Consider the following 21517-nt stretch of genomic DNA (forward strand, 5'->3'; position numbering starts at 1 on the left):
AGTGGTTGAACATTTGACTCCCATTTGAGGAGCAAGAGCTTGAATCATGGTAATAAGACCAGTCTATTTTCATTGGGTGTATTTCATCAGTGTTCATAATCCTGTTTGATAGAGTGCCTTGCGGTAGGGAACTCTTTTTCTTTCCTCAGGTATCATGCTCTAAGAAGGCGACGATGGAATTCCATATGTTAGTCCATGCTTATGCTTGGCAAGGTACTGCAGTGGTTTGCCATTGCCTGACCAGGAGACTCTCCCACTCTTACCAGCTGCCACAGGCATTTTGGAAAGATTGAAGATTGATAATCAACCTGTTTGACAATGTTATGAATGCATCTTCCATGGACATCAAGTCATCAAGTCCCAGAGTGGGACTCAAACCCGCAGTTTCTAGCTCAGAGGTAGGGATGCTACCACTGTAAAAAATAACTCTGAAACTGTTACAAGAGGTGGGATCCCAGAATCTGGGATTTCAAAGTTTTGGGGATTTGCGTCTGAGGTTGCAGGAGGCATGGAGGCTGCCAGCTGTAGAAGAAATCCTGTACTGCAGAAGCCATTCTAATAGCACATAAGAACATAAGAACTAGGAGCAGGAGTAGGCAACTCAGCCCCTCGAGCCTGCCTTGCCATTCAATACGATCAAGACTGATCTCATTTTGGCCTCAACTCCAATTTCCCACCCTCTCCCCATAACCCTTCAATACATTACTAATTAAAAATCTGTCTATCTCCTCCTTAAATTTATTCAGCATCCCAGGATCCACTGCGCTCTGAGGTAGTAAATTCCACAGATTCACGACCCTTTGAGAAAAGTAATTCCTCCTCATCTCTGATTTAATCTACCATCCCTTAGCCTAAAACTATGGCCTCTCAGTTCTAGAGTGCCCCACAAGGGGAAACACCTGCTCCATGTCTACTTTGTCTATCCCCTTTAGCATCTTATATACCTCAATTAGATCTCCTCTCATCCTTCTAAACTCTAGTGAGTACTGGCCTAAAATGCTCAATCTCTCCTCATAAGACAAGCCCCGCATCTCCGGAATCAATCTAGTGAACCTCCTCTGAACCGCCCCCAATGCAACTACATCCTTCCTCAAGTAAGGGGACCAAAACTGTGCACAGTATTCCAGGTGCGGTCTCACCAATGCCTTGTACAGTTGCAACAACACTTCCCCATTTTTATACTCTATTCCTTTAGCAATAAATGCCAAAATTCCATTTGCCTTTCTTATTACCTGCTGTACCTGCATACTAGCTTTCAACGATTCATGCACAAGGACACCCAGATCCCTCTGCACTGAAGTATTCTGAAGTTTCTCTCCATTTAAACAATAAATCGCCTTTTTATTCTTCTGACCAAAATGGATAACCTCACGCTTATCCACGTTAAACTCCATCTGCCAAATTTTGGCCCATTCACCTAACCTGTCCATATCCATTTGTAAATTTCTTATTTCTTCATTGCAACTTACTTTTCCACCTATTTTGGTGTCATCTGCAAACCTAATTTTAGTGCCTTCTATCCCTGAATCCAAGTCATTAATATAGATTGTAAATAATTTGGGCCCAAGGGCCGAACCCTTTGGCACCCCACTAGTTACAGTTTGCCATCCAGAAAAAGACCCATTTATCCTGACTCTCTGCTTTCTGTTGTTTAGCCAATCCTCTATCCAAGCTAATATATTACCCCTAACTCCATGTGATCTTATCTTGTGTATTAATCTTTTGTGCTGCAGCTTATCAAAGGCCTTCTGGAAGTCCAGATATACTACATCTATAAGATCCCCATTATCCACTTTGCTTGTCACAACTTCAAAGAACTTAACAAAATACATATAATTGAAATTGGTTGGCACCATATGTAATCTAAGAGTAACTGGTACTGCCTGCTGACAGAAAAATAAAATGTTTTAGGGCAGACAGGTAAGCTTGCATTGCCCAGCTTGGCTGGGATTTTATGGGGTGGCGGTGGCCCCTGTCCACTGGTTGGAAAGTCAGGGGCAACCTGACCTCAATTGGTCATGGAAGCCGCAACTGGATTTTATCATCCCAAGGTAATTTATCGTCTGCAGTCGGGGCCTTTTTCCCTTCAAAGGAGGTTGCAGCCACAACTCCCTGCCCCAAAGAGCTGTTGGCCAATCGGATGGCTGGCAGCTCTTCAGTTCCAACAGAACCATCAAGAATGGTGGCCACTGTTGGGACGACAAGCAGGCCCAGATATGCCAGCATGGAGGAGGCCCTGGAGTGCAAGGAAGTTTGTGAGGCTTGCTGGGGCCAGTCAGCAGGTTGTGTGGGCAGGGAGGGAGTTTTTCAGCAGGGTGTCTCTTGTTGCCTAAGCTGGAGGGGGGGGCGGGTTCCGTGGCCTACAGGGTATCTAATCAGGAGCCCAACCCATCCCTGAGCCTGCAGGAAGTCTGGCAGGGTATATCTGGTGGTCTCGTCAAGTGGTGAAAAGCCTATCTGCTGCTGGTAAAATACTAGTGGTGGAAGGAAGTGGTCCCTAAGTAGCCCTTAACTGCCTTCATTTGGCCTAAGGGTGAGATGGCCATATACCACCTTCCCCACTGCTGGTAAAATGCCAGCAGCAGCAGGAGGGTGCCAGGCACACCACCACCACCCCACCAGATTTTATGCCCACCTCTCTTCCTTCCAGCAGACTCCCTGGAGCCCTGTAAAACCCTGGACCTTGTTAGTATTAGTTTGAAATGTCTTATGTTACAATGTACTAGACTCCTAATGAGATCCGTGGCTCTTGTCTTCCCACATCCCAGAGAAAACCTCATTTACATAAATGAACAGAAACACATTTGGCAATCCCACTAATACATGATTTTTCACTTTTACACGCAGTTTCATGGTGGCCATAATATGCAAGAAAATATGCAATTCTGGCATTCTAAAAACTTAAATGTGGCCACCCTTGATATGATTCACAGGGAATTCATGCAAAAATTAGACAGGTTCCGAATGTGTGCGTGCAATACATTAATGGGGATGAACCTAGTCAGTCACTGACAGAGGCACAGAATTCAAGGAAAAAATATCTGGCAAGCTAAAATTCCATGAAATTTTTTATATTATTACTTTCAGTTCTTACCCTTAATATTTGAACTCCCAAGTTCACACATAAAGGTACATTTCTGACCTTGCACTCCCAGTGAAAAGCTACAGCAATATGAACCACAAATTTAGGTGTGTGCTTCAATCAGTTAATTTAAATGGGTGATATATCGTGCACACTGCACACCTAACCTTTCAGTACGTGCTTCTGCCAGGAAAGGCTTCCTGCTAGAAATACAAACCATTCATAAAAGTGTTATTTGAAATTAGGTTTGGAAAGTTTGCCATTCAATTTACTTAATATGATCTGACCAGTTTGTAGCTAACCTACCTATAGTGACTTCAAATCAAATGATCCTAACACTTTTTCTTGGATGGTGTCAAGCTTCTTGAGTGTTGTTGGAGCTGCACTCATCCAGGCAAGTGGGGAGTATTCCATCACACTCCTGACTTGTAGACAGTGGACAGGCTTTGGGGAGTCAGGAGGTGAGTTACTCGTCGCAGGATTCCTAGCCTTTGACTTGCTCTTGTAACCACAGTATTTATATGGCTAGTCCAGTTCAGTTCCTGGTCAATGGTAACCCCCCAGGGTGTTGATAGTGGGGGATTCAGTGATGGTAATGCCATTGAACATCAAGGGGCGATGATTAGATTCTCTCTTGTTGGAGATGGTCATTGCCTGGTACTTGTGTGGGGTGAATGTTACTTGCCCAAGCCCAAGCCTGGATATTGTTCAGGTTGTGCTGGATTTGGACATGGACTGCTTCAACGTCTGAGGAGTTGCAAATGGCGCTGAGCACTGAGCAATCATCAGTGAACGTCCCCAGTTCTGACCTTATGATGGAACGAAGGTCATTGGTAATGCAGCTTAAGATGGTTGGGCCTGGGACAGTCTGTTTCAGCTTGAGAAAGTTACCAGGGACAGTGATGGAGTTACTGGCCAGATTTCATCTTCAACAACAGTAGCAAAGATATTGGTCTGGATTTTCGTGCAGCTATGGAGAGGTGTATTCAAAATGGCAGACAAAGAGACCCCAGATCCAAAGGCCCTGCTCCCATATCCAACAGAAATCTTTTTGCCAGGGTAGTGTGGGGGGGGGGGGGGGGGCGGTGGTAGGAAAGGACTCCCACAAGTGGAAAATCCAAACTCCATAGGGCTATTTGAACTCAGTGCTCAAACAGACCCCATTTTCACTGGATCAAGGGTCTTATCCAGCAGTATTATAGTTACAAATTTTTAGGATAGATGTAAATGTGGATATGTTATGTAGCACTGTCAAGCTGTCAAGTTATTTAAATGGCCAGCCATTTAAAAATTGAAAAAATCTGCCTGCCTGTGTCTGAGAGTTGAAAAATTAAATCTGTTCTAGCAGTTTCAATAGCTGTTTGCTGACTTAACACTAAGTGCCATCATTTTAGCATTATTAATGCTTGACTGCTTTCTACAACCTATCACTATGACAGCAGGGGTCTGTACATTCACATTTTGATTGACAGCTCAAAAAGTTTATTAAAGGGTTAGCTGTCTTTGATGTGAGTTTATAAATACAAATGTTTGTTTTTATAGGGGATTAAGTGTTGAAAGGATTGAAGTGTATTGAACCAGCTTTCATGAATGAGATTCTATTTTATTTGGTTGAAGTCTGTAATGTTTAGAACTTCATCTTATTTAATCTCAGCATGGTTCCAAAGGTTTGCCTATGGTAGATAATGGGTGAGTTGGCATGAAGGGTGTAAGGGCAAAGGGTGGTGGTTGGGGAGGTCATAAGTTGGCACGAAGTTGGCATAGGGGTTATTAGAGGACATGGGGAATGGGTTGGGTGAACTGACATGTATGAGCATTTTTTATTCATTTATGGGATGTGGGGTTCGCTGTCTAGGCCAGCATCTACTTAGCCATCCCTAATTGCCCTTGAGAAGGTGGTGCTGAACTGCCTTCTTGAACCGCTGCAGTCCATGTGGTATAGGTACACACACAATGCTGTTAGGGAGTTCCAAGATTTTGACCCAGTGACAGTGAAGGAACGGCGATACATTTTCAAGTCAGGATAGTGAGTGGCTTGGAGGGGAACTTCCAGGTGGTGGTGTTTCCATCTAACTGCTGCCCTTGTCCTTCTAGATGGTAGTGGTCATCGGCTTGGCAGGTTCTGTGTGTTTGGGTGTGGGAGGGTGAGGGAGTTTGAGGGGTGAGGGCTAGAGGGCTTAATGTTTAAGAAAACAACTGGGATGAAGTCCCAGAGAATTGAGGCAGGCCTCTTAAACAGACTGCCTCAGCACTTGGCAGCCCCCGTGGCCACCTCCAATCTGCATCGGGGACCAGCAGGCCCAACTCCATCCTTCACCCGCCCCTCCCTGGAACAAAAATCCCACCATTTAGGGCAATTTTTCTCAACCTGGGTGCAGGGTGCTGGGAGATTTCCCGGCTCTGCGCAGCCGCCTTGGGAGCAAAAATTCAGGCCGTTTGCTTTGAATTCCCTCAGGGACCCTTTCCCCCACCCTTACAAAGCAAATATTGTTAGACCTTGGAATAGCCTAAACCTCTAAAGAATGCACTCCTACTGACCCCGCAAACTCAAAGGGCAGGGATAGGGAGAGAGACTGGATGGCTATAATGAAGGTTCAGATCATGGCCCACAGATTTTTGAGGCTCAGTAAAGAGAAATACAGGATGTGCTTCCAATCAGTACCTATCCTCGTTCACATGCTGTGTAAGTTACCGCAGAAAATTAGAAACAAGGCACTTACAAAAAACAATCTCAAAACTTAAACTTCTATCCTCATGTAGTTCGAATCCTCACAGGGAAAAAACTCATTCAGTAGGGTCTTGGTAATGGAGCTCATAGCAAAAATAAAGGCACAGGGCCACTGGATCAGAAACGCTGGGCATGTGCCAAATGAGAAATAAAAGTGCCAAGTTTGGATCAGTTGAAACATTCACGTGTGTCCAAAATCTGCTTTTCACATTTAGCTTCCCACCAAAGAAATACTGCTTTTCAGCAAAGGAATGGATCTGGCCTTAAAATAGAATTGCCATAAAATCAGGAATCAAGCCTATTGAGATTTCACGGTGACCTTTCTTAGTTTTAAGTACATACTGTCCACACTCTGATACATTTAGAAATTTACACTCCTGCAAAATGCTGTCAGATTAATCCTTCATCTGTCATTCAAAAAACTCCCGCAGATATTGACAGCTATTTCCCCCCCCCCAAAAAAAAACATTTCTCCTTAAGGCCGAGGGGTTAAAGCAAGTACAAATCAATTTATGCTGTAATTAAACACGTAGAATCTCAACTTACCTGAACAGAGTTTGCCCTTGTGCCGAGCACATGAGAAGTCATCACATTCACAGAATGTCCCATAAATCCTTCCGAACTCGCTCTCATAGCAGGCACACTGGTTGCAGCTGCACTCCCCTCTGCCACTGCAGATCGGCTTTCCCTCTGCTTCACGGCAGAACGTCTGGAATACATTACTTGTTTCTCCATCCTGGCATTCACAATTGGCTCCCAGAAAGCCCGGATCACACTTACAGATCCCACATTCATAGGTTCCATTACCACTGCACTTGGAGCTGTTGGCTTGCATCTCTGTTGCACAGTCACAGTTACAAATATAGCCAACGGTTATACTCAATGAATCTTTGAAGCCAACTGGCTTAATGGTGAAGCTCTTTCTACCCTGGGTCTCTAGGCAGCTCTTGGCTTCTACAGTGACATCAAAAGACACCTAAACAGAAATAACATTACTAAAGACGGCAATACTATACAAAGGTCAAAGGCACAACAAATTCAACATGTTTGCATATAATTATCTCCCTTACTTTTAAAGCAATGTTCTTAGACAGTGCATCTTGAGGAGCACACAGCTTCAGTGAACAAGTTGGATAGTCCTAACTTGATTGTAGCAAATTATTTACACACAGTCCAGAAAACAACACACATCTTTGCAATATACCTCAAAAATATCTGTTTCCTTTTACTCTTCCCAAAACAAAACCAGTTTGCTTAGAAAGCAATGGGAGATTTTAACTTTATCTGCCTCTATTGTTTTCTTAACTTAAAAAAGATTGAGATTTCCACCAGGCAGACAGGCAGTCAAAATGTCTCTCTTGCCCACCTTTGAGCCAACTGGATCCTGTTGAATGTGAGTTTTGCTGAGGCCTCTGGATGGGGAGCTAAGCTAGCTAAAAAGTTGTGACTCTTCTTTAAATATGCAGGTCAACATCTGATGATCCTTTTTGGATCCTTGCTGCAATTTTAACTTAAGCCTGAGTGGGCAGGTCTCCAAAGAGTTAAACTTACAGTGGTGGTTGAAGCTAACTAAAACAGCAATTTCCATTAGCTTTGAAACAGCTGGACTTCCAACATTATCTTTTTACATTTCAGCGTACATTGTGCCAGCACTTCTGCCCTTGTATTGTATTGACAGCTCTGTCTAATCCTTTGTTCATATGGGTGAAACACATTTACTCACGCTCAATGAGTTTTTCTAAATTTATAGACTTTCACAGTTTTTTCCAACCTATACTTTAACATTGTCACTGCTGTCCTTACCCAATATAATTCATTCTAAGCTTGGGAAATTGAATACTGGCATTATTTTAAACTAAATTTTGTTCATCTGGATTGCAACAACTCAAAATGCTATACCACAAACAGTCTTCAGCATCACTACACCAAATGCATTCTGACATTCATGCAGAACTTGCAACCAACCATGAAAGAATTTTGATTTGCACTAATACAACAAGTCCAAGCTGCATGCTCCAGTTATTCAATGCCTTCATTATTTTATTGAATAGTTGGATAGGAGGAATTAAGAAAGGTCAGAAGTACCAATATTTACCACCCATATTCTAGGAATAAACAGACTGTGGAGTTTCTATTTCTGATACTGTAGGCAGCCTTTGATCGATCCCTCTGTATGTGCAAACTACCTCTCCGTTTCCAATATTGCATTATTCTCTAAACACTTTGAGCATGTTGCCTCCCAAATTCAGGCTCAATCAGGTTTCTTTTCCTGCCACAACACTAAAATAGCTAGAATCAAAATTACAGATGAATCCCTTGTGACTATGACCATGAAGCACTATTTCTTCTCCACTTTCTCAATCCCTCTGTGTCTTTGACACCGATGAATCACACCAACCTCCACCAATAAGTTTTCTCCACTGCAACATTCCTTCTAAGGTAAGTAGAGAACAAACAGACTGTGCAAAAGCAGTGTTCCCTTTAAGATTCGCTCATGTGCAACCATGTGGCAATCTTAAAGGGACCTTGCAGTGCACAGCGGAAATTAAAGAGAACATTGCTTCATTGTTCAGCTCAGTAGTATTGCTTTCATTTGGCTTAGCTCTTACCTATCCAAATTGCAGCCAGAACAAATCAAGCAATGGCCTCTCTTTCCATCCCTGCACGACTAACTTATGCTGCCTCCTCTTTGTTGTTTACATGTGGCCCCTTGACAAGCCTCACTAATGATTGGATCCTCCTGCCCCCACTCACATGTGATCTGATGTCCTCCATGGCTCCCTGCAATCTTCTCGCCATCTGACCTGATTTCTCCATCCCCCTGTATTCTGCAACCTCACTGGCCCAGAGGGTATCTACCCTCTTCCCGAATCTCTTCAGCCCTCCACAATCTACTTTCTACCCTCCCTACCCATTGTCTCTGGCCCTCCTCCCCGCTACTCCCAATCCTCACCCCCACTTGCCCAATGTCTCCAGTGCTAATGGTATGTTAATTATATTGTTAAGATACATAGGTGAGGGACATTGTTAACTTAAATACTATGAGCACATATAAATAGGGGCCAGTTGGGACGCTGGTGTGTGAGAGGGGAGCTGTGAAACTGAACAAAGTCAATAAACTCTCTCTCTGTCTATAAAGAAAAGTTCTGTGTTTTGGTTTCTGCTTCACCAACTGGCATGGATCCTATTAACATCCAGCCGTGCCTGCAATCTTCTCCCCTCCCCCCCGCAGACCTTCCTGGTTCCCTACAGCAATGTCTTTTCCCATTGACCTATAATGTCCCCAGTCGACATTCTCGCCTCGGGTTTCCTCACAGCAAAACTGATTGTTATTGTTGTTGCTGCTGCTTCTTCTTCATAAATGATGGACTTCCTTAGATGCAAATTTGTTCTTTTCAACATACTGCAAAAGGAATAGGAACAATAACACTGGTTCTTTTATTCTTTGAGATTTTCTGATGAAGAATTGCGTCCTGCTAATCATATGTATCAAGCATACAACTCGCGCACAGAGTACATTTCACATCTTCCAAAATAAATACTTCTGGGGTGGAAAATTGTGCTTCCTATTTATACATGCATTTTTTGTACACTCATTTACAACCTAACTTACAAGAATGAACAAGAACACATAGGGTACACATGGAAAAGGATGGCAGCCTAAATGTTGAGTTTGCTTTCTCTTAAGTCACAAGATTTAAAAAGTGAATTGAATCTTGTCTGCTGACCTGATAAAGGCAAAAATCAAGTTTTGTAACTACACTGCTTATCATTTAAATTATAAAATGAATGTGCTACAATGTGTTTGTCACGGTTTACCACTACACCACAAGCTCCATGCCTTTTGTATTCTATGCCTCAATTTATAAAGCCCAGAATCTTGTATGCCTTATTAACCACTTTATCAACCTGCCCTGTCACTTTCAACAATTTATGCACATATAACACCAGGACCCTCTGCTCCTACACCCCCTTTAGAAGTGTTCCTTTATTTTATATTGTTGCTTTTTGTTCTTCCTCCCAAAATGTATCACTTCACACTTTGCTGCATTAAGTTTCATCTGCCATGTATCTGTCCATTCATCAGCCTGTCTATGTCCTCTTGAAGTCTATCTCTTTCCTGCTCACAGTTCACAACACTTACAAGTTTCATGTCATTTGAAAATTTTGAAACAGTAACTTGCATTCCCAAATCTAGGTCATTAATAGAGATCTCCAAAAGCAATGATTCCAATACTAACCCTTGGGGAACCCTACTATCTGCCTCCCTTCTGCCTGAAAACATTCACCACTATTCTATGTTTCCTGTCACTCAGCTAACTTCATTTCCCTGCTGAAACTGTCCCTTTAATTCCATCAACTTTGACTCTGCTGAAAAGCGTGTTATGTGGCCTTTCAACCACGACCTTTTGGAATCCCATGAACATCACATGAACCACATTACTTTCATGAACCTTCCCTGTTACCTCAGCAAAAAACTCCATCAAGTTAGTTAAACACACCAATTCATGCTGGCTTTCCTTAATTAATCCACATTTGTCCAAGTGACTGTTGACTTTGTCCCCGATTACTGTTTCTAAAAGCGTTCCCATTACCAAGGTTAAACTGAATAGCTTGTAGTTTCTGGACATATCCTTACACACATTTTTGAACAAGGGTGTAAAACTTGCAAATCTCTAGTCCTCTGGCACTACACCTGTATCTAAAGAGGATTAGAAGGTTATGGCCAGTGCCTCCACAATTTCCTCAGTATCCTGAGATGCATCTCATCCAGTCCTGGTGACGTACCTACTTTAAGTACAGTCAGCCTTTCTAATACCTCTCTTTATCAATTTTAGCCCACCCTTTCACTATGACTTTGGCAGGATCTTCTTCCTTGGCAAAGACAGATGCGAAATACTCATTTAGTTCTCGGCCCAACCATCTTCAGCTGCTTCATCAATGACCTTCCTTCCATCATAAGGTCAGAAGTGGGGATGTTCGCTGATGATTGCACAATGTTCAGCACCATTCACAACTTTTCAAATACTGAAGCAGTCCATGTCCAAATGCATCAAGACCTGCACAATATCCAGGCTTGAGCTGACAAGTGGCAAGTAACATTCATGCCACACAAGTGCCAGATACTGACCATCTCCAACAAGAGAGCATATAGCCATCGCCCCTTGACATTCAATGGCATTACCATCGCTGACTCCCCTGCTATCAACATCATGGGGGTTATCATAGACCAAAACCTGAACTGGACTAGCCATGTGAATACTGTGGCTACAAGGGCAGGTCAGAGGCTAGGAATCCTGCGACGAATTACTCACCGCCTTACTCCCCAAAGCCTGTCCACCATCTAGAAGGCCCAAGTCAGGAGTGTGATGGAATACTCTCCACTTGCCTGGATGAGTGCAACTCCCACAACATTCAAGAAGCTTGATACCGTCCAGGACAAAGCAGCCCTCTTGATTGGCACCACATCCACAAATATTCACTCCCTCCACCACCGACCCACAGTAGCAGCCGTCTGTACCATCTAGAAGATGCACTGCAGGAATTCACCAAGGCCCCTTAGACAGCACCTTCCAAAACCATGACCGCTACCACCTAGAAGGACAAGGGCAGCAGATAGATGGGAACACCACCACTTGAAGTTCCCCTCCAAGTCACTCACCATTCTGACATATTGCCATTCCTTCACTTTCTTTGGGTCAAAATCCTGGAACACCCTTCCTAACAGCACTGTGGGTGTGCAATACCACATGGACAGCAGCAGTTCAAGAAGGCAGCTCACCATCACCTTTTCAGGGGCAACTTGGGATGGGCAATAAATGCTGGCCCAGCCAGTGAAGCACACATCCCATGAATTAATAAAATGAAGTACCTCAGACATGCTTTCTGCCTTCGTGCATAAAGTGCTTCCTTGGTCGCTAAATGCCTCCAATTCTCCATTTACCACCCTTTTACTATTCATTGGCCTATAGAAGACCATTGGATTCCTTTTATGTTGGCAGTTCCTTCGCTTTCCTTCTCTCTTTTCTCATTTCCCCCTGAAATTTCTATATTCAGCCGAGTTCTCACTTGTGTTATCAAACTCACATCTGTCATTTGCACTTTTATTTCTGCTTCATTTTACTTTCCATCTCTTTTGTCATCCAGGAGCTCTGGTTTTGCTTGTTCTACCTTTCCCACTTTTTGGAATGTACCATCCCCCCTTTAAATGCAGCCCATTATTCCTTTACAGCTTTGCCTGTCAATCTTTGATTGAATCAAAGAGACAGGGCACATGCATCTCCGGGCTCCTTAAAGGCTTTTCACTCTTATTCACTAGTAATAACACAGGGACTCACGCAAACACTTATTGCAGATCAATGTCTTCTCGGCACAGTCTTAAATTGCAATGCTCACAAAATCAGTAGCATAAAAGAATGGGAAACTTGGGAGTTTCAAGGAGGAATCATTTATCAGCTCCAGTGAAAGAGTCTAAGGTCAGTGCCTTCTCAATGCTTTAGGTAATCATAGAATTGAGAGTAATTTTTTGCATATTTAATTTACAACAAAATTCAACACTGCTGTTGTAAAATAGCACATGGGCCAGGATTTTTCCCTTGTCGGGCAGACTCGGTGAGGGCAGGTGGGAACAGTCGGGAAGCCAATCGCCGCCCGTGATCGTGGCCAGACCGCAATTTCACGCTGGCGGGGCAATTAGGGCACACCCAGCGTGAAATGCACTTGGCAGTGCTCAGTGCTGCCTGTGTTGGGGGGAGTAACTTGCGAGAGCGCAAGTTCGTGCAGGTGCGCGCTGGAAAAGCTCCCTGAAGCACAGAGCTGCCTCAGGGAGATGAAGAGTTGTGAAAATAAAAAATAAAGATTTTTAAAATGGTCAAAGACATGTCCTCTCATATGACTCTGTCACATAAGCAGGGACATATTAGAAATTATTTTTTTTTTTAATGACAGATCGAAACCTCATCCCACCCAACTGTAATTTGGACAGGCAGTGAAAAATTAAATTCAGTTACATTTTTAAGGGCCTTAATAGGCCTTTTAATTATCGGCGCACACGCTGCCAACTCCCGAGCATGCCCACCGACCGAAATATCACGCAAGCATGCGATGATGTCGGGATGCTCATCTGATTTCATCGCGCGTTATTTTACGCTCGAGCGGGTTAGCCGCGTGCCCATCCGCTCAGCAAGAAATCCTGCCCATGAATATATTTCATGTACTGAGATCCTGAAAATTGGGCTCTACTCATGATTGTGTGACACCACCTAGATTAACACCTGAACTGCTATTTGTGATCTGTGGGAGTAAGTGATTGCTCCAGATGCACCAGCCAATGTTATTCAAATTTAGGGAGCTAGGTCATTGGGAGCTAGGCAAACATTGGCAGACTTTCAGACCTTTGTTCTTTAATTTATATGTTTTCATAGAATTCTAGCTGATCTCCTGTAATATTGCCCATCCCTAACTGCCCTTGACAAGGTGGTGGTGAGCTGCCTTCTTGAACCACTGCAGTCCGTGTGGTGTTAGGTAGGGAATTCCTAAATTGATGCCGGTTGGTCTGTCCAGTTTCATTCCTTTATCAACTTCCAGTGGTTTGATACAACTGATGGCTTACTAGGCCATTTCAGTGGGGAATTAAGAGTCAAGTCAACCACATTGCTGTGGGTCTGGAGTCACAGGCAAGAACCACAGATTTCCTTCCTTAAAATACATTGGTGAACCAGATGGATGACAATCAACAATGATTTCATAATCATCATTTTTAATTCCAGATTTTTATTGACTGAATTCAAATTCTACCATGGTGAGATTCTAACCCAGGTCCCTAGAGCATTACTTTGGGTCTCTGGATTACTAGTCTAGTGACAATACCACTAGGCCACCATCTCCCCCTATTTGGTGTTAGGTGTGCAGTATAGTGATATAAAGATGTTAACCTGGTGCATGGCATTATGGTCAATGCTCTAAATTAGCAGGTCTGGGAATTGCAGCAACTTGTAAACAGTTGAGATAAACAAAAAATGTTGGAAATGCTCAAAAGGTCAGACAGCATCAGTGAGCGAGAAAAACATAGTTAAGGGCCCTGATATTTATGGTGAGGGAGGCTGGAAATGGCCAAAGAACTCAGCAAAGCCAGGAACTTGAGGAACTGCAAAACTTAAAGGCACAGCCTTGATATCTTTTATCAATCCATTTCCCATCCAAGCAGCAAGGCCAACTGACAAGCTGTGCGGCGCATGGCAGGGAATACCAGCAGCAGGGACGCTTGGAGACAGACTCCAGTAATTGGAGGAGGGAACAGAAAGGAGATCACCATGGTGGGGGCTGGAGGGAGGGGTGGGCAGGCTGAGTTAGACATCACAGTAAGGGAAAAAGAGAGGACATCGGATCTGCGGGACGTCAGTGAACATGAGGTGGGAAGACAAAGGCAGTTGGTATGGAGATGCCAAAAGCATTCTTGAGGGGTGGCGACAGCACTCCTGCTCCACCTGGCCCACAGGAGTTACTGGAAAAGGCACTAACTTCTGGAGCCAGCAGCTCCTGCCTCCCTTTCACTGATGGGGGTTTCTGTCTCCTAGGAAATCCATGTGGTATGAGTTAATTTAAATTAGCTTCAATTGCACTGTGAAAGACTGATCTTAAATATGTTAATGAAGCGCCATACCTTTTCACAGCTGGAAACATTAATGCCATGAAAGCCAGGTAAGGACGCATTTTACACATCTGACAGTTCAATTGGCATTTTTCCCCGCCTGGGGCTACTTGTATACCCAACCTATACTTACTAACTAACACAGTTTCAACTGGGGATCAAATCTGTGACCTTCCTGCTTTATTTGCAGATCAATGCCATTATTTTACATTTAATTTAAATAGTAACAAGGATCTTTAAACTAGAAAGGATCTTTGTTTTTTCTTGCTTTTAGCAGTAGAGTAGAACTAATCAGAAACAAACTCAGTTCAGATCAAATTAATTCATATTTTCAGCAAGCAAGTTAAAAAAAAAATACATTGCATAACTTCTTGTATGTTGACTCACAGGACACACCCTAGCATTTCTAAACCTCTAACCTTCTGGAATCAACAAGAAGAAACAAAACACGTTCATTCAATAAAAAGAGAAAAAGGAGGCGAGTTGAAAATAGCACCTTATTTTTAGATTTATGAGGTGGTCTTTAAGGTGATGAGCTTTACAGGCTTAATGAAAGTTATTTCTAGCACATTTCGGTAGCATGATAAGTATTTATGCAGTCTGCTAGAGTAAACCAAGGGTTAGTCACATCATTAACAACAAGAATTTAATATGAATGTCACTTATATTTTCAACTCCATTTGAAACCACTCCTCTTAATTTTGTTGTTCAATTGAATTATCTGTTCATTTAGTGTTTTTTTCATAACTTCAATCTGTTCATTTAAATTGAAGTTATGAAAAAACACTTCCCATGCTTTTTTTATTAATACTGTTTAATCTTATTTACTGGATAATTTAATTTTATTTTGAGCAAACATTATTCTGAGTTAGCAGAAATAGATGTTCTGAGTACATAGCGGCTGCAATGGTTCTCTACACTACACTCACTCCACTTCACAACACTGACACAAAGAGGTGGCTTAAAGTGCTACCCTTTGGAAAAAGTACTTTTTTGGAGGCAGTACAATGTTGACATCACATATTTATATCAGCCCTTTAAATTTTTTTTAAAAGGTGTCTTTAGTTAGAAGCTGTGTAAATTTGCTATATGTTAAAAGAATCACTTAAAAACAGAACAATGTAACACTCTTATCAATCACACTGTGAGTAATAATCGAACACTTACTGTGTCTCCAATTTTAAGGTCACCGCATTTTCTAACTCCAGGGCGTGAAACACCATCCTGGCATGTGGCAGTCAAGGAAAGCTTGATTTCTTCTGGCTGGTCCCCTACTGTTAGTTCAACCTTAGACCGAATACTCTAGATTAAGACAAATACATATTCTTTAATATGATTAAATAAAAAATATTACATAAACGTTCTTTATTATGAATATATTAATCTCAGTTTATTCAACATGATAGCAACTGATTATCATGTAACAAAAGCTTCCTTTTATAAACCGAACACCTAAATTTAGGGTTGTCAATGTCTGGGTTGCAGTCATATGTGGTACAGGTGTACCTACAATGGCCACAGGGACGGACATTCTTAATGAAAATTGTGAAGCTAGTTCCACCACCCACCATCAACTGTAAAAAGCTTTCAGCATCTGGGAATAATGAGTAAACCTAGTAATTGACAATACTATTGGAAAATTAAAGAAATTAAGGAAATATGTAAAGGTAACAACCTTAGTACTAAAATCACTTCATGCAGGAAACAAAATTCACCTAAATATCTATGCGTTACCAAAATAAACAGCTTTTCAGCTTCTTTCACAAGGGAAAGGTGGCTTTATCAATCTAACAAAAGCTGGACTGATTACCAGTTTGTGGCGCATGCAGAGCTTGTCCAAACAACATGGCCTTCAGTATTGGACCTCATTAATGTAACTCTCCCTTCATAAAGAAACTGATGCTGGCTTGCAACAGCTGCCCTTTGACCCATGTTAGCCTCTGCAATGAACAGGGATGCAATTGACTACAACTGGTGCCTATACCCTGACACATAATCACTTATAAGCCCTGTACCTGGCCCCTGCCACCGCCTCTGCTGCTAAAAGGTCGATTGCAGGCTTTCCATCCCTATGGTTGCTCTGCTGCAATATAAAGCTGGGAGCAGCATTAATTGCTTTAAGGCAAGACTTCCACCCCTATCTTGGGAGCAGGTGCCACCCCTATCTTGGGAGCAGGTGCCACCCCAGAGAGCTACTGGCCAATCCAATTGGCCAGCAGGTCTGTAGTCCCATGAGCATCAGTGGGAAGCGCTGGCAACTGCTGGGACGACCGGTAGTCCCACCACACCAAAGAGCCCACATAAGTCCAGGGTTGGGGTTTCAGCGAGAGGGATGGGGTACTGGGCTCAAGAGGCCAGGGGGAGGGTTAAAGGGGGGGGGGTACCTCCAATTGCCCCAGGGGGCCAAGAAACGAGGTTTCTTCCTGTTGTCTGACACCAGCCCACGCAGCTAAAGCTGAAAGGCTTCCCGCATGGCCCCAAGGATGGGTGGTTCGCCCGACACCTCACCCGTCTCCTGTAAAACTGCATACAGGTCATGAGCGGAAAGTAGGTGGCGGGAAGTCACCCGCTGGATTTTATGTGCCTCCCTGACTTCAAAACCACCAGCAGGAGAGTATAAGTTCAGCCTGCAGTATTAGTCAGCAGCCCAGTAAAGTACAAAATTGGAAGGCAAGGGCAAGAAATGTGCTGAGATGTCCATCTGATAAACCACAAGAATACGTGTTGAAATAGCAGGAAATGGAGCAGAAACATAACCAACATGCAGTTTGGGAATCAAGGCAACACATTCCATTTAGCCACTAACATCAGACCATTTATATAGTGAGTTTTCTTCAGCTTCAGTTCAAAATATTGTTAAATTGTGAAGGCCAGATTTAAAAGGTGTCGGTGAAAATACATAACATGTACAATTCAAATGAGAAAGGAGTTAGAGACTAAAATGGTGCTTATGAAATGTTTCACTTCATACAAAGATCCATTAGAATAAATTCAATCGAGACATCACAGGTCAACATATCTCATTAGCCTAAGAAGTACAGCTGCAAAATGTATACTACAGATTAATAAAGCACCAGTGTCAGGGACACTTCTTAAACAAACAAGGTACATGTATTCTCAATACTGTAAACTACGTTTCTCCAGAGCTAATTAATAATTTATGCATCCTAAATCCAAAGTATAAAATGATTTAAGCCCTTCCTAACAACACTCCAGGTGTATCTACACCACAGAGTCTGCAGCAGTTCAAGAAGGTAGCTCATCACCACCTTCTCAAGGGCAATTAGGGATGGGAAATAAACGCAAGCCTAGCCAGCCATGCCCACATCTCGTAAATGAATAAAAAAACTCAACGCAGCAGTATCCCTAAATATATTTCTAAGTGGCCTCATATGATGTTTACATTAATTCTCCTTGTTAGCCCGCAGCTTTCACATAGTTGAATTGCACAAGCAATCCGGATATGCTCTTTTTGGCCAAGAATTTTTCATGTGTCTTTCGCTCAATATGTAAACAAAACCAACTGAAGTCTTAAGCTGAGAAATTTCATCCCCTTGGAGATGGCATTTTAGCAGATTTATGGATGGAGGGTTGAAATTTTGGCCAAAATTAATATCTACCCGGTTTCTACCCCAATTAAACTGAATAGGAAATTATGAACAAGCTACAGGCAATTCTCTGTCTGTCTCCTCTCCCCCAAACCCTAGCAACACTTTGATTTACATCTGGGGGCACCCCTGGGTTATCCGCAAATCCAGGTGCATCCTTGATAAGCACAGCCGAAATCTGTTGAGAGTAGACATAGATTCCGTCCTTGGCCTAATGAAGGCCCTAGCAATGGCCAACACAAAGTTGATTACCATTCTATGCTGGGCCTTCCATCTCTATTAAAATTAAAAGCTAAAGTAAAGCTCTACTCAATAGAAAAGATTCTTTTTACTGTACTCCTGTGCAACAGGAAAATTCCATTTGCCTCTTCTCAGAAGCAGAAGCTGTTTACAGTGCATTTCAAAACACATGGCATGGCAGTATCATGCTGCTACTGGTGAACAATTTTTTCACTTTCTATTGTTACGACTGGAAAGGGGACAGTACACAGTTTATCTAGCCCCACTACTCCACAGGTCACAGCATTATCTCAAAAATGTATTTCACTCATCAAAATGGCCAATTATTTACCTTTGCTACTGTAAGACCCAGAATAAAAGAGACATTAACCAGTCTTCTTTCAATAAACATAGAATGATTAATTTATTATAAAACAAAACCTTTTTTTTAAACAAGTAGCAAGAACTGGTTAACACACAATTATAGTCTGGATGTATAACTATCTTTCCCTTTTAAAAATACCGCAGCGCGTGTCACACACACACACAACACACACACACACACAGAGAAACAAATAAAGGACAAACAGATAGGGTCTCTCTGCAGATATGGGCTTTAGAGGATAGGCATTATAAAATAAAGGATAAAGTTCGCAAGGTCTTGACGCTGTTGATCTGGAGCTCCTTCATGTGAAGATGGGCTGCTGGTCCCAGTAGATGTCTGGAGGTTCTCACCAACAGAGCTTTGGTGTGGCAGAGAATATAGCTTGGTCAATCCCTCTTATCTTAGCCTCTCAGGTTTCCAAAAAACAGACAAGCTCCATTGAGCTGAGGATTCTCAGCTGGATACTGCCAACAACTTTATCTCAGGCAAGGCAAGGCAAGAAAGTGAGCTGGGCAGCCTTTACTTTCTTAGTTCAGTTCCAATTCAATTCAAAAACACACAAGTCCAAAACTTAAAGCTCATCCCTGTCATGTGTTTCCACTAACTCACTATCTTTTTGCCTTTAAACCAGTTTTTTTTCCAACGATTAAAGTAATTGCAATGCAAACAAGCACAGAGCTCTTCCCCCCCTAAGTACCATGCTGATCAGGTGATTTCTTGGAAAAGGATACTTATTGACAGTTCCAATGTGAACTTATTACTCCAGGTCAGCATTCAAAGATCCAAATAATGCAATGTCCTTCCAAATTTTAAAAGAAAAATCCAGTGCTTGGAATATGTTTTTCCAAACATTATCAATCCCATTGTCAAAATATAAAGAGAATGTTGGGAGACAATGGGTTACAATTTGTTGATAATAATCTCGTCAACACTCATAATATGCTTTGGCAATGGGAACACTTCCTTCACCCAGGAAAATAATAATAATTTTAAATGAGTCCTGAGCAATATGCAGGGTGGAGCTGCTTCCCCTCTCTTCCTCTGCTGTGGGATGTAATAATAAGGCTGGATTTTATATATCTTTCACAGTCCCAGAGATACCTAACATTTAAATCAATTGACGAAAATTTGTCAGACTTTCTGATGTGCGCATGCGCAATGAACTTGTACAAGGTACTTCACCCAGGGTGACCAAGTGTTGCATATTTTTTGGGATTGTCCCATAATGGAGGCCACTGGCCTGGACTGTATGTTGCCTGGACAATGATGTTCACATTTTTCAGCTTCTTAAATTCCACACAAGCACACTATACATCTTTGGGGTGCTCCCATTTCCCCTGCCCACCTAATCGGACATGTATGCCAGGCCTATCACAGGTTCATCAGCACCATCCCCCACTCTCAAAGGCTCACCAGTCACCCCACCCTCTCACAACTCTCACAAGTTTGCCAACAATCCTTGCCCACTTGTATGGCCCTATACCAAAGTGTCCATTAATTTTTTCCCTAAGAGTTGGTTACCCTGACTTCAGTTCAAATTTTCACTCATAAAATCTACCCTAAAGAGCTATTCTAGGGCACTGGGCTGCTGAGCAGAGTGAAAAGCCTAGTCTGATACGAACATCACCCACTTAATATTGAGTTTTTCCGGGTAATTCTGTTTTTGTTTTGAACTCAATATTAAGTCTGGAAATATGCAAAGTGCCTAACCAATAGATGAGGTGCTGTTTGTCGAGCTTGCATTAACCTTCACTGTACACTACAGTAGGGTGAGGACAGAGAGGTGAGCATGAGGGCAAAGTGGAGAATTAAAATACCAGAAGCTCAGAGCCATGCTTGTTGTCTGAATTGAGACATTCTACAAATCAGTCATCCAGTCTGCATTTGGCATCTCCAATATGGGGCAGACCACATTGTGAGTAGTAAATTCACAATATACATTTGGTGGTATACTCAATTTTATGAAATTACTGTCTTACCTGGAAGGAGTGTCTGGAGCCTTGGACGGTGAGGAGAGAGGAGATAAAACAGCAGGTGTTGCATCTCCTGCACTTCTCAAACTTCTGGCATGGAAAGATGCCACAGGAAGGGGGCAGGGTGTTAGAGATGATTTAGGAGTGGAGGCGAGGCCCCTTTGGAATGCTGAAATGGGAGGGGAAAATGTGTGTGGTGGTGGCATCATGCTGGAGGTGGTGATAATGGTGGAGGATGTTCCACTGAATAGGGAAGCTGGTGGTGTGGAAGGTGAGGACATTGGCAAACCTATTGTGATTCTGGGAGGGAGGGGAAGGGATTGGACAGTGTTGAGGACCCTGTTGACTATAGTGGGGGAGGGGGGATGGAATTCTCAGTCAGGAAAAAGGAAGACATGACAGAAGGGCTGGTGTGGAAAGTTGTGTCATCAGAACAGATGTGACGGAGACAGAGAAACTGGGAGAATGGAATAGAGTCCTTAAAGGAAGCAGGATGTGAGGAAGTGTAGTCATGGTAGCTTTGGGAGTCAGTGGGCTTATAATGAATATTTGTTGATTATTTCTGGGATAGGTTGAGAAGTTGAGGGAGGGAAAGGGTTAGAGATGGAGCATGCAAATGAACAGAAGAGTGGAAATTGGAAGCAAAGTTGATGAAGTTTTCCAGTTCAGGGTGAGAGCAGGAAATGGCACAGATACAGTCATCAATGTGCAGGAGAATGAGTTGAGGGGCAGGTGGGGGACGCAGCAAGACTGGAACAAGGAATATTCCACGTATCCCACAAGAAGACAAGCATAGCAATCCCAATGCAGGCACCCTTAGCATCATCATTTTTTGAAGAAAGTGAGATGAGTTAAAAGAGCAGTTGTTCAAT

The 21517-nt window shown here is 42.7% G+C and overlaps 1 protein-coding gene across 1 annotated transcript in view; it reads right to left on the bottom strand.

Annotated features, from left to right (window-relative positions):
• itgb5 (integrin, beta 5) overlaps positions 1–21517 on the bottom strand; it is a 187282-nt gene that overhangs the window by 98027 nt on the left and 67738 nt on the right. The window contains exons 9-10 of the mRNA XM_078552351.1: positions 15628–15762; positions 6357–6786 (exon numbers count right to left, since the gene is read on the bottom strand). Coding sequence (XP_078408477.1) covers positions 6357–6786; positions 15628–15762 — 565 coding nt within the window. The remainder of the gene's footprint in view (positions 1–6356; positions 6787–15627; positions 15763–21517) is intronic.

This window comes from Cetorhinus maximus, chromosome 11 (genome assembly GCF_964194155.1).
Source record: "Cetorhinus maximus chromosome 11, sCetMax3.hap1.1, whole genome shotgun sequence".
In the NCBI taxonomy this organism is placed as follows: domain Eukaryota; kingdom Metazoa; phylum Chordata; class Chondrichthyes; order Lamniformes; family Cetorhinidae; genus Cetorhinus; species Cetorhinus maximus.